The sequence below is a fragment of the Hemicordylus capensis genome, chromosome 4, assembly GCF_027244095.1.
Source record: "Hemicordylus capensis ecotype Gifberg chromosome 4, rHemCap1.1.pri, whole genome shotgun sequence".
Taxonomy (NCBI): domain Eukaryota; kingdom Metazoa; phylum Chordata; class Lepidosauria; order Squamata; family Cordylidae; genus Hemicordylus; species Hemicordylus capensis.
Window position 1 is genome coordinate 76394843 of NC_069660.1, and position 14388 is coordinate 76409230.

Below are 14388 nucleotides of genomic sequence, written 5' to 3' on the forward strand. Positions count from 1 at the left end.
ATGGTTTAGCATTGTCTCTGAATTGGGTCATTGTCTTTGCTCTAGGGCTCACAGAATCAGGCTGTTACATCAGGCAGGGTGGAGGGTTGTACGAAAGAGCAGAGAACCTGTGAATAAGTGTACCTGGGGATCCAAAGATTTCCAGCCAAGTGTGACACTTAGAAGCAGTGGCAACATCCAGACCAAGTTAAATCTCACTTCAATGGGACTAATGACTACGTTAATCATGACAAAATTATTTCACTGCTGCTTTGTAATGACTAACTGGTCTGTATGTTGCCAACTATTTTTAGAGCAGCTTCATCTTCTTTTTTTAAAATGAGCCTCTTGCTCAGTAGTGCAGGGTGGGAAGATTCCAGGGAGGAATATCTTCTTCTTTGGGTTTTCCCCTCCTTGTTCATTCTTCTCCTTTCATCCAGCCAAATCTTATATCTGCCTAAAAATCCCCATTTCCTTTTCTTTCCTCTCCCTCCCAGCTCCTTGCACAATCCTCTCTTTTTTTGGTGGACAGGGTTAGGAAAGAATGCCTCTGCTTTGCCCCCTAGCTGTAGTTACCCCAGCAGAAAAAGTGAATGAAGGTGATGCAGCAGTGCAGAATGATCTGAGGGGAGACTGCCTAAATAGCCTGTCCATACAAACATCTCCCAGGAATTGTATAGAGTCTTGGCTCTCATCTCTTTCAGATCCAACTTCCTTTTGGCCAGTATGGGAAAGAACTGCACATCTGCTGAAGGCTGTGGTTCCTGGATATCCCTGTGCCTGTCAGCTTGAGGCATGGGTAGATGGGATGGCAACCACAAAAAATGGCACAAGCTGCTGTGGCCATCCCAGTTTGAAAACAAAGCTTGATAATGTAAAAAATGCTGGATTGTGAGCTTTCATCTGCCCATATAATACTAGTCCAGGTCTGGAAGTTTCCTCACCCACCCACCCCTTAAAAATGTTACTCTCCTTTTTGAAACATACAAGATGATCACAAGTGGAGATGATGTTGAGGTTAGGGTGTGGGGGAGGAGAAGCTATTTGGCCTTCGTCTAACAGAAGTTAGTTGTGACAAAGTACCATTGAAGCTAATTAAAAAATTTAATCACAACTAACTCAAGTCCCATTGCTTTCAATTTAGCTGGACTGGGGCTTTTTGATCTGGCTATTTTGCATATTGCAGATTGGGAAGAATCTTTCTTTCAGGTCAGCTAGACTAGTGACATTGAGGAACATTTTTTCTTCTCCTCCAGCTTTGAAGCTGTTTACATTTTTTCAGCATTTATTCCTTGCTCTGCAATTACCTCTGTTTTGATCACTTTATTTGCACCTGCTCTCTGTTTGTGACATGCTATAAAGAATGCAAAATAGATCAATGTGCTAGGGTTCCCCTTTCATCTTCACGGTTGACTCAGCCTTCCATCCTTCCGAGGTCGGTAAAATGAGTACCCAGAGTTTGGGGGCAATATGCTAAAATCATTGTAAACCGCTTAGAGAGCTCCGGCTATAGAGCGGTATATAAATGTAAGTGCTATTGCTATTGCTATTTACACTTTTGTGGTCTTGTTCATAGAAATACCTGCATGAGTCCCGGCATCGTCATGCCATGGCAAGGAAGCGAGGAGAAGGTGGGCGTTTTTTCTCACCAAAAGAAAAAGACAGCCCCCATATGCAGGCAAGTAGAACTTTCCTTTTTTTTTATTCCTAGTGTTTATATGCATATGCTTCCAGTGCATTTTCAGTTGGTAATAAACTCAAAACAGCTGTACCTTCTCTACTGTTTTGTTAAACTTGCAGACTTGCTTACCAATTGCTTGTGATCCTTTTTGGGTCCCACTGAGACTTTGAGGGGAATTTACCCATTTCTAAAATACTACAACTAATCCACTCTAGACAGTGGTACTCTTTTGGTGAAGACTAGATCAGGGATGGTTATCTTGGCCAGATTTTCAGAGCCACATCCTTGTGGGGAGCTTGCATGTATCATTTCTACTACTACCTCACACATTTTCACATGCCCACATATTTTTAAAATCTTTCTAATATCACAATAGTGCTTATGGTTATTGGTTTCATTGCAGTACAGACAAATTTGTGATTAATGTAGTGGTACAAGTTGCAGATGGTGCTATTGGAATTGAATCCAAATTTAAGAATGAGATATTTAATTGTAAAGCTGATTTTATTGTTATAAGGTATTATTGCTATACATAATAAAACTGATACTAATAATTACAGTACTAATCATAAGTAGCTTTTTATCTTTAAGGCTATAAACCTGTGAAGAGTGTTAGGTGCACTTAAAGCCTATTGATCTGAGCTTGGCGTTTGATTGTTGTTAATGAGCTTCTCACTATGGGTTTTCTTTAGGGCAGTGCTTGGTCAGAATCAGGGATTTGGCAAAAGAGCTAATGTCCTTTATTAGTCCATTGATTCTTCCTTAATGAGATATCCCAAGACTTCTGTGGGTGGTGGAAAGCCACTTTGAGCTTATGAGATGATCTGCGCCTACCTCCCCTACATGAGAGAGGCTGATGCGTAAAGAGAACAAAAGAGGCTTGCTTGATAGAGAGGCAGTCTGAATGATACTGAGAGGGACTGAGTAAAAGCTGATTGAAGGCACTTCTAGGTTCAAGGTGCATCTCTGGGGATCTGATTGATCTGTTGCTCACTTTTAGCACTGCTGTTCAATTCCACCTAATGCTCAACTTGTAAATAAATGAAATATTATGAAGATACCATAAGCCTCCAGTTATCTCTCCTGCAAAGGAATCTGAACCCAGCAATGCCACCAGGAACATCTCACCACTTGGTGAGATGTTCCAAGGGGAGCATGCATAACAATACTTTCCAAAGCATGCCAGATAGCTTCAGATTTTGCTCTTTCATTAATAAAGAGCATGGTTAGACATAATGGCATTTGTTTTGTTGAGGCAAAATAAATATTCTCTGCTTCTGAGGACATCTTCTGTGGGTTATCCTTCCCATGTGCTCCAGAGGCAGAACTTGCTAATTAGCTGAAAGCTTTAAGAGCCTGGGAAGAATATCCCAACCCAGTTTCTGTACTCCTACATCCTGCTCCAGAGACAGCCTTCTCTTCTATGTTTATCCAAGGTGTATACCTCTCTTCTTGAGTTTTTTTCAGTCTCTTGCCTCGTCCTTAGTACCGTCTATTCTTCTTTCTCTGATAATTCTCCTGCCAAGAAAAAAAATGCTTTATTCTGTGCTCACTCCTTCCTTCTATCCCTTGGACTCTTCCTCTCTAGAGGATGCAGAGCCAGGGACAACAAATTTGGAATCTTTGGTTTCCAGGAGGCAGGAACCACTCCAACTTTCTGCCCAAATGGCCTCGAGTGTGCCAAACAACGTCAGGTTCTTGTCAATGTTCCCCTTCCCGGGTGTTCAGCCAACCCAGGAGAGAGTCCTTTAGGTGCTTCAATGGGCCATTCTTCAGCTTCCATCTGGGGGTGGGGGGCTGAGCCCAGAAGAGGCCGCAGACAAACAGCGGGGCCTACTCTCCCCCCGCCACCAGGCCCACCCTTCTTGGTGGCTGCCTCGATGATTGCCATCTTGTGCTCTGGTCTTGCACAAGGGGGGGGGGAGCAGGCATGGTCCAGTAACAGCCAGTGGGGCCTAGCAGCCAAGATCAGCAACAGCTAGGCCAGGTGATGGAAGTTCCGCTGCGGTTCCATCAACCTCAGGAACAGAAGGAGCACAGCAGCCAAGAGGCGATAGGATCTGGAGCAGCTCATGACCATTGTGTACCACCGCCCTGAACAACAGAGGCCACAAGAAGGCAACAGACTCCAGAAGCAGCTCCCACATTACATGGGCAGCAGCGAGACAGGCAGCTTCCACACCGGATGAGGACATCACTTTCACGGGCTCTTTGGAACTAGTGGGACTAGAGCCCTCTGGCAACCCGCCTGGGAATTCCCCCTTAGATCTGACCTAGCCAAAACCCCATGCATCCCTGAGGCTGATTCTGATCCCACATGGGGAACTCTCCCTACCGCCCCAATCCTCAACTTGACCAAGAGTATCTCATCCCCACCCAGAGGATCAGCACCTGCGAGTCATAATAGACACTGTTTTGGACAGGTTCATTCTCCCCACAGAAAGCATACAGAAAACTTTGGACATTATACAGGAGATTCCACTAGGACATTAACCTTGGACATTATACAGGAGATTTCCATACACAAAATTCCACTATACAGGAAATTCCATTATACAGGAGATTCCACTAGGCACCTCCAGCCTCAGAGGCAGGATGCCTTTGAGTACCAGTTGCAGGGGAGTAACAGCAGGAGAGAGGGCATGCCCTCAACTCCTGCCTGTGGCTTCCAGTAGCAGCTGGTGGGCCACTGTGCGAAACAGGATGCTGGACTAGATGGGCCTTGGGCCTGATCGAGCAGGGCTGTTCTTATGTTCTTAAAAGGTGCCCCTGTTATCTCTAGCTCAGCTACTAGGCCTTATGGTAGCAGTACATTGGACCTGATTTCACCTATGGCCCCTCCCGTGGTTTCCCCTTCCATATCAGAAAGTCATAGCACAAAAAAGGCATTTGAAAGTGTGCTTATTGCCACTGTTTACTAGTCCCTGTTCTGGTGGACCTCCCCAGGGCAGCTAGCGAAGGCAAGCATTTTCTAGACCCATCCAGGTTTATTGTGCCCACAGATGCCAGTCTCATGGGTTGGGGAGTGCACTTTCTCCCCCACTCAGCACAAGGCAGATGGTCAGAACAGTAACACATGCAGTGTATCTACTGGCTGGAATGGATGGTGATTCGCATGGCTTTGTTAGCCTTCAAGTAAATAGTCATGAAAACGTACTCATTCAGATGGACCATGCCACTGCAAAAACCCATGTAAACAGACAGGGAGGGACCAGGTCTCGATCTTTACAACAGGAAGCCACCCTCCTCCACAGAACCAAATTTGTTCTCCCTTGTGGGTGCACCACATCAAGGAAACTGTCAGCTCCCAAGCAGATTGGCTCAGCTACCAGAGTGGAGCCTCAATCCCCAGGGTGTCTCCATTGTCTCAGAGCATTTAAGTCCTCCCCAAGCAACACTAAAACAGACAGATTTTTCAGCAGATTCCCCTGTCAGGAAGCAGAGACGGTTGACACTTATCGAATTTATGGCCTCCAACTCTACTTTACACCTTCTCTCCGGTACCAGTGATAAGTCGGTTCCTGCGCAAGGTGCACCTGGACAGAGTGGAAGTTATTCTTGTAGCTCCGTATTGGCCCAGGCAGGTCTGGTTTGTGGAGATTCTGCACTTAGCCATAGAGGACCCCTTGTTTCTACCAATAATCCCAGCCCTGCACCAACCCTATCCTACACCATGACCAAGCTTGGTTAAAGTTAGCCGCCTGGAAACTGAGCGGAACCTCTTAAGCCTCCACAGTTATTCACCTAAAGTGCTTCACACCATCTTAGCATCATGACAGCAATCCACAAATTGTATCTCTCAATACACCTGGAGAGCTTTCTTGAGTTAGTTGCTCAGGCATCAGATTGAAAAGCATAATGCAGGATCAGAGAGCTCTTGGCTTTCCTCCAGGAGGGTCGGATTGAAAACGAATACCCTAAAGTTTAACATATTTTTATACTGCCCAAAACTTATGTCTCTGGGCGGTTTGCAACAAGGCAAAAAAGATGACAACAGAAAAGGTTAAAACCTGAGTTATAACAAAATAAATGACAACAGAAAAAGTTAAAACATTACAACAATTTAAAAGTTTAAAACAATATTTTAAAACAATGTTAACACTATTAAAACAGTATTTCGTTAAAAGCCTGGGTGAACAGATATGTCTTTAAAGACTTTTTAAAAGTTGTCAGAGATGGGGAGGTTCTTATTGCAGCAGGGAGTGCGTTCCAAAGCTTCGGGGCAGCAGCGGAGAAGGCCCGTCCTCAGGTAGCCACTGGACAAGCCAATGGCAACTGAAGACAGCCTTCTTATGACCTCAGTGGGTGGTGGGGTTCATGATGAAGAAGACGTTCTCTTAAATACCCAGGGAACAAGTCGTGTAGGGCTTTATAGGTTATAACCAGCACCTTGTATTTTGCCCGGAAACTTATCGGCAGCCAGTGTAGCTCTTTCAATATAGGGGTAACATGTTCTCTCCAAGATGGCCTAGAGACCAACCTGGCTGCCGCATTCTGGACCAACTATAGTTTCTGGACTACATACAAGGGCAGCCCCACATAGAGTGCATTGCAGTAATCCAGTCTGGAGGTTACCAGCATATGTACCACTGTTCTGAGGTAGTTTATCTCAAGAAACGGACACAGCTGGCATATCAGCCGAAGCTGATAGAAGGCACTTCTGGTCACTGCTTCAACCTAGGACACCAGGGAGAGGCTTGGATCCAGAAGCACACCCAGACTGTGTTCCTGTGCCTTCCAGGGAAGTATGATCCCATCCAGAACATGCAGATCCAACTCAACTTGGCCTCAGCTAACTTGGCAAAGAGGCACCTTTTAACGTGGTGATTCTCTTTATTTAGCAGGGGGAGAGTAAGTGGCCCTATCCACCCACAGCACAGTACCTCCAGTGCTATTGCTGGTGTCTGTCTTACATTTATTTTAGATTGTGAGCCCTTTGGGGACAGGGATCCATCTTATTTATTTATTATTTCTCTGTGTAAACCACCCTGAGCCATTTTTGGAAGGGCGGTATAGAAATCAAATACATCATCATCTCCCAAGTTTTGACCCCACACAATAAGTACCTCCGTCTTATCTGGATTCAGTCTCCATTTGTTATCCCTCATCCAGCCCATCACCACCTCCAGACAGGCATTTAAAGAGGCCTCTCCTGATGATGTTGACATGGAGAAATAGATTTGGGTGTCATCAGCTTACTGACAGCACCCTGCACCAAATCTCCTGAGGTAGGAGCAGAATCACCACAAAGCAATGCCTCCCACTCCCAACCCTTTTAACTAGTGTTTTATCCATACAAAACAAAAAGAACCTATCCAACCACGCTCATCTTAAGAAGTTCCTCAGAGGGGCCACTCTTTTCTCTCCACCAACTATACATAGATTTCCAACTAGGAATCTGCATATGGTGCTAAAGCATTACAGGTTCCTCTGTTTGAATCAAAACAGTTTCCTTTCAGTTTCCTTAAGATATCTGTCCTTTAAATTAGCTTTCTTAATTGCTATCACATCTGCTAGGAGAGTCTCAGAGTTACTGGCTCTGTCTGTTAGCAGACATTTATGTGTGTTGTCTCATGATTCAGTTCGACTCATTCCAGACCCCTCCTTCATCCCCAAGGTTTTAGCTGTCTTCCATCGTTCACAGGACATTGTATTGCCTTCATTTTACCCTGAATCCAATCCACCACTTGGAGAGGGCCTGGCACAAACGAGATGTTCGTAGATGCTTAAAGACTTATCTCAAATGTGCAGACTCCTTCCGTTCCACAGGTTTTCTCTTTGTGAAGTACTTGCCCACCTCCATGGGTCAGAAGGTAGCAGCAGCCACCATAGCCAGGTGGATTAAAAAATGTCTTGCCTTAGCCTACAAAATGCAGCGTGTGCAACTGCCATCCAGTATTACTGCATACTCAACTAGAGCGGCAGCAATGTCAGCAATGTTTTCCACTACCGCTTCCATTTCAGAGATTTGTAAAGCAGCAACATGGGCATCTCCCTCGACATTCACAAAACCTTTTCCAGATCTGCTACTGCATCCTTCAGCAGAATGGTATTACAGCAGATTCTTCCTCCTCTGTAGGATACCCCACCTGGGTTTCTTAAGCTGTGACAAGTTCCACAGGAGATGTCCTCTTCCAGCAGGGGGAAAGGAGCATTGTAATCTAAAGAATGACCCTCCCCTTCTCTTGACCAATCAGGAGTGGGGAGGGGACACTGCAGCTGGTCCAGCAAGGGAATTGCTCTGAGGCTCCACCTTTGTGTGTCTGACATCATCACCTTATAAAGGGACAAAACAAAAGGATTTAGGGGCAGCAGCAGAAATGAGTGGGGCAGGGGCAGATGCAACCTGCCACTTGCCAGTTAGCCATCCCTGGACCAGAACATAGCTGAATTTATTGTACCTCACATTTACTAAGAACTGCTGGAAAAACATGAGCTGCTTTCTCTGCTCCAAACTCTGCTCCAGGGTCTAGCAGGATCAACAGGAATGGCACAGTCCTAAACACGGACTACAGCACATAAATCTCACTCTAGTTGGCATCTTTCCTTGACCAATACTTTCCTCCATGTCTGATTCAGTTCTTTGTAGTGCAGAGTTGATTATGGAATCAATTCTGTAATGTTAAAACAGTGCCTGGCTGTTGGCTGGGCACGGTTTTAGTCTTTCATACGGATGAGCAAAGCTTGACTTTTTCTTTGAACTATTAATTGTAATTTCACTATTACTTTACCAGCTTTCTGAATTATTTTTAGGGATGTACACGAATCAAGATTTGTGCACTGATTAAAAGCGAGGAGAGCAGGTCCATGCCTCCTGCTCCGCTGCTTGCTGCAGCTTTCTGTTGTGGCAGTGTGCCCAACCCCTCGCACCCCTTGCGTGGTGGCGGCAAGTACCCATGAGCATGCCGCCGCATGGGGGTGCCACAGCAGGAGGCTACAGCAAGCAGTGGAGGAGCAGGCACAGACCTGCTCTCCTCACTTTTAAACATGCCCAAGCAGAGCTTTTAATTGGTGCACAAATCTCGATTTGTGCACATCCCTAATTATTATGCTTAAGGAGTCTCATCTTAGCATGGGAAATGTGGTGTTGGGTGCAGAATATGGATTCTCCAGGCTCTCTGGCATAATTGGGGTTTGTTTGCTTCTACAAAGAGTATGAACATTGAAAAATAAGATGGAATACTATAGAGAGGAAATTGCTTAGCTAGAATTTAGGCTACTGTCAGCTCCATTTGTGTGTAAACTGTAGTTTTTATTGATGTTTAAAGACAGCTGGGTGTCTTCCCTTACAGGATAAGCTGCTGTAGTTAGTAGTTAAGTGCTCAAAAGAAGAGATTGAACATTTAAATCTGTTTTTTCCTCCCCTCCTTGCACAGGATCCTAACCAGGCAAATGAAGAAGCAATGACACAGATGATTAGAGTATCTTAACCAACTAAAGAACACCACATCTGGACAAATACCTTGTTTCTCTGCCACTGTTTCCTATTCTACCTGTTGAACAAACTTCTGAATGGGAAAATCTGCCATATGCATAGCCTGTTCTCTTTTTCAGAACAAATACCACACTCTCCTTAAGTGGTTTGTCTTAGGATTTTAACTGCAGTGGACTTGGCAAACAGAAACACCTATGGACTTTTGTGATGTACTAATCCAGAAGCTCAAAGTCTGACTCACCAGGCCTTTAACATCCTTGACAATAATGGTGGCCAATCTGAAGCGGCCACTGCCTCAGCAATAACTGGCATGTTGAAATAGGTCTAACTAAGCCATTTGGGAGCCGTCAATCTTGAACAGACAGGAATCTGGACAACCAGAGGTGACGTGGCTTTGTTTTCTCAATGTAGACTTCTCAGTCCCAGCTACACCTTGCAGCCTCAAACTTTATATCTATCTATCTATCTGTTTTAGCAACACAACTTTCCACTGTAAAAGCATCTCCTTTGATAAAACTCTGATATGATGCTGAAAGTTTTCCTTGAAGTAGTGTCCAATATAAAATGTCACCAACAATCTATCTGAAATAAAATTAATTTTTGCAAAGTACTGGGGAAATGTAAAGTCTTGAGGTAGTGCATGCATGTTCCAAGGGATAGCAGGAAAATGGCACAGTTACACAAGGAATAAGCATGGGGGCAGGAGGGAACAGTGGTTTTGGAGCTAGCAGCGTGTGTTCTAGCAAGTGCTTGTGTCAGTTGAAGCTGACTGACATGCACTTCCCACAAGCTGATACATGCAGACTATGATTATTCTAAGATCGGAGGATTAGGTACAGTGCTCTGAGCATTAGTCAGGATGAGACACCTGAGTAGGTGCCCTAACTGTAACAAACTATATCTTTCTGTAGCTCAGAGTCTGCTTTATGCCTAGGTACTAATATGGTCTCTCATAAATTTAAACAATGATATTTGTAAACCTGGCACTTAACAGTTCTTCAATCTTTGCTTTCTGTTGTGAAAGATTCCCCCCACCCCACCACACCATGACTGCTCCAGATGGATTTGGACAGCCTGATAACTAGTTGTTGTGTTAAGGAGCACAATAGTGCTGTTTGTGCTTGCAGTCTCAAGTTGACAGTTCAAAATTTGAAGGTATATCTGAGATTCTTTCTTCAAGCATCACCGAGGTGCCTCTTTCACCTCTCCTCCCATTTGCTGTTCTTCCCTTTATATCTGCCCACTTCGGTCATGGCCATGAGGTTCCGTTCTTTTGTGTTCACAGGTTTATTGTTTAAGCCTGCAGTACTTACCAAGATTGAGTGGAGGCAAATTGGGCATCTTTCATCTGTCACTAAAAGATGAGAGGTGAACTGTATAATGCAAGCAATTGCAAGACAGGGGCTGCATAAAGAGAAAAGGGTCTGGATGTTCACCACTACTTTTTAAAAAGAGGCATCAGAACAATTGCTTGGATCGTGCAGTGGCTAAGGGAAGGTCATCTCCAGAAGACTCTGTTTTTATTGCTTAATATGGACAGTTGAGGCATGAGAATTATCTGTGCTACTTATCAATTATTATCAGAATTATCAGTACTACTTAACCCATTAGAGATGGCCTGTCCAGTTAGGTTAACTAGAATGATGCCGTTTTCAGGCCAGCTAACCATGAATTTCAAGTTGATGAAAATTGCAGAGCAGAACTGACATTCAATGGTTACATTCGATGGCCATGAGCTTGGGCTGTGTATGGATCCCCTGCCCTAGTTTAAGTTATTGGAATGTGTGCATTTTTTTCATTTTCTGTCAATGGCACCTGTCATTTTTAAGCCTGCATGCAGGTTGCATGTTCCTAAATGGTGGGTTTTATTTTTGTTGTCTAAGATCTCAGCCTTTCTGTTGCAACAACTTTGCATTTTCACTGTCCTAGCTGCCTTTGATTACTGCTGTGATGTTCTTCAGCTAGCTATTTCAACTTCACCTAGTATCTCTCTTCACAAGTTTTAAAGAATTATACCAAACATGGGGATTAAATGCCTGTTTAGTGAAGGAACTATGAAAGCTTTTGTTTTGTTTTTCAGCATCGCTGTAAATATAAAGAGCAATGGTACATTCAGAGAAAGTGAGAAGCATGGTGGAGGGTGGGGAATACTTTATATTCTGGGTTAAAGCTGTTTTGCCATGTTTTCTCTTTCAGCTGTCAGTGTATCTTTGCAGGCTGGGATGTTAAGGGAATCAAGGTTCTCGTAATTCTTTGAGTATTGTAAGACCATAACAAGACATTTGCAACTTTAAAAGACTAGCTGTTGCTACCCTTCCCCACATTTAAGAAACAGAATTGGTCTTTGTGATTTCTATGTGTAGATGATGCGGACACCTATTTAATTTTTGGTCGCTAGACAATTCCTATAGTTAGGTTTTTCAATAATAGTGTAAAGTGTCCTGATAGGAGATATGATACCAGTGGCTTAGACTTCATGTGTGTAGATCAAACTTATTTCAAAATATTTGTTAATATTGGGAGTCTCAAACTACAGTATTTTCCAAAATGTCTGTTCCCCAGTAAAATTTAAAACAAAAATTGAAAGAAAAAAACCATAAAACCAAGACATATTTAATTGGGGATGGACTTGAGGGATAAAGCTGTAGTGACTTTGAGAAAAGTATAACTTTGTTTATTGATCTATAAAGCTACTGGAACTTTGAGCCCATTTAAAGTGGTTTGGTACTTATGGGGTGAAGTAGCAATCCCCAAGTGAAGCTAAACTTTTTCAAATATTTTGCATGTTGAAGAAATCACTTTTGGTTGTATAAATGGCATTGGGGGGACATGGATATTTGTGAAATGTAAGGCAAAATTTGTAAATAGTTCAAAAGTTTATAATTTTTTTATGCTGCATTTTGAAGTGTATTTTGTCTTTAATAGATACAACTGTAAGTACTGTGTACACTATTCAGCCAATAAAACATTTATAAAATAATCTGTTGGCTTCTGTTCTAATAATGTTCAGGCTTTATTTGAAACTGCAAGGATTCTCAGTAATAATAAATAGTCAAGAAGAAAAAGATAAAATACTTGTCTGATGCATCCTTTGGGGCTGCTCAACAGCTGAAGGCTTCTTCCCTTTGTGCCATATTATAGAAGTCCTTAAAGTCACTTTGCAGGTGTGTTGTTAGTGCTGATTTTGACATTTCCAAGGTAACTGTCCATATCTAAATTGGTATGTGAGCCTGGGTCCAAGTAAATGCACTACACTATACCCCTCCCTAAAGTAGGGAGGGTTTTCAGTTTTTGTGGGTTTTGCTGTGCTTAAGTGGGGCAAGGCCCTTGGCCAAACGGAGTGCCCCTTGCATTCATTGTGCTAAGAACATAAGAACAGCCCTGCTGGATGAGGCCCAAGGCCCATCTAGTCCAGCATCCTGTTTCGCACAGTGGCCCACCAGATGCCTCAAGAGACTTCCCGGTCTGCCTTTATGTTAGAGCCAGCCCTGCATTATACTAGACCATGGTGGTTTTTAAATCTCTACTCCAAATAACTCTCTTTTCAAGAGTCATTCTTGCCTATGCTATCTATTCTTTGCTGCCTTGATAAAATATGATTGTTATGCTTCTGTTCCATAAACACTCAGTCCTTATTTGCATAGCTGATACAACATGAAGAACAGCAACTGCAAGTTTTAAAAGCTTTCAAGCTTGCTTTGCTTTTAAAGAGACTTCCTACATGCAAGCTGCAAGCATATGCCCTGGTATGCAGGATTCCAGTGCACCCGGGGAGATTTGCAGAAGCTGAAGTGGCAATAGTCACTTGACTGTCAAGGAATGCTTATGAAGTACTGCCTAACAAAGTGAATGAATGGAGTAGCCTGCTCATAGAAAGCTCTGTATATGTTGGACACTTTCTTGCCTTGTTTATGCTTCCTAACTTGTTGCAAGATGGCCCTATATCTGAGCTGTTCCAGAGGCACGAGGCAATGCTTCATTCGAATCTGGACTTGCCTTACTCTAGGAACAGAGTTCAGGAACCCTTTGCCTTTAATATGTGACAATTCTGTTTCCATGAGAATGTTTTCAGCAAATTGATTCTAGTCTAGCTACATATTCACATGATGAATCTTCCGGGATTCTACCAGGATTTCTTAAACACCACATGTTGGGGAACTTTCTTAAACTAGCATATAGGGGAAAGAGATTCAAAGGATTTCTATGAATGCAGAGACTATGTGGAGAGAGGAGGAGCATTCAGACATGAAATCTGCCACCTCTACTCTGGAATCTTACAGTGCAGGAAGAGTTTCACTACATAATTCTCAGACATTGAGTGTGAGTTTGAGGCACAGGTAACTAACTGGTGAGTAATCCTTGGAGCTTTATTCATTTTCTGAGCCATGAATAGCTGTTCTGACACTAGAAAGACTGCAATTAATCTCTGCTCCATTTTTTAAACACAATAATATATCAAAGCCCTAATATTGATTGAGCTGTCCATACTTGGTTTTATATACAGTATTACATCTCTTACAGAAGCTTAGTAAATGAACCTGCCATTAATCATATTTCTAAGTACTAAAAGGTGTCATGATTGGGGCCTGATATATGGGTGTCTATTTTATGGAATTTTGGAAATGAGTGGATCTTGTTCATGTAGTTGTCATCCCAAACTATAATAAAATATGACCTTAAGAAAAAGTTTGTAAAAGACATTCTTGGATTCGAGAGTTGGAAGGATTGAGTCTGGAACACAAGGCCTTGTGCTTACTGCCATACACGTTTTGGAGTGTTGCTTTCTGGGACTTGTATTGTATTTGTATACGAGCTCCAGTCCCCTTAAATGTCATTGAGAAAATAAGCAAGAAAATCTCCTTCAGAAATAGTAATACCTGTGTTGGTGGGGGTTAATATATTTTAACAGGATTGACTTGTCTTTCTGAAAGAGTGCATGCTCTTTTGAACTTGGCTGTTTTGGATGCCTTTGAGTTGCAAATAAGTCATCTGCTTTGTGCGAGGTTAGCAAAACTGTGTGTGTTAAATTGGCCTTTAGAGTTGCTGTGTTTGAGTAGACTATATTCTGTACAGTTCCCAATGTGAACCTCATCTTGGAACAAAATCACAGCCTATTTCTATAAGGAATTTTACATGTTTCTATGTTATTCCCACACTGCAAAGTGGGGAAAATGGAAATTGGCAGAGAGAACTATTGGGTGAAGCCTGCCTTCAGAACACCGATTATTACATTTATATCCCTATTATTACATTTATATCACTTATATCCCACCATTTCTCCAAGAAGCTCAGG

General features: G+C 42.9%; 1 protein-coding gene across 9 annotated transcripts in view; it reads left to right on the forward strand.

Moving 5' to 3' along the window:
* The window catches only part of NFYA (nuclear transcription factor Y subunit alpha), a 48043-nt gene extending 35968 nt beyond the window's left edge, over positions 1-12075 (forward strand). For all 9 annotated transcript variants that reach the window (XM_053243991.1, XM_053243996.1, XM_053243995.1 and 6 more), the window contains 2 exons: positions 1556-1657; positions 9037-12075. In XM_053243991.1, the coding sequence (XP_053099966.1) occupies positions 1556-1657; positions 9037-9090 (156 nt within the window). In that variant the 3' untranslated portion in view covers positions 9091-12075. The remainder of the gene's footprint in view (positions 1-1555; positions 1658-9036) is intronic.
* Positions 12076-14388: the final 2313 nt, after the last annotated feature.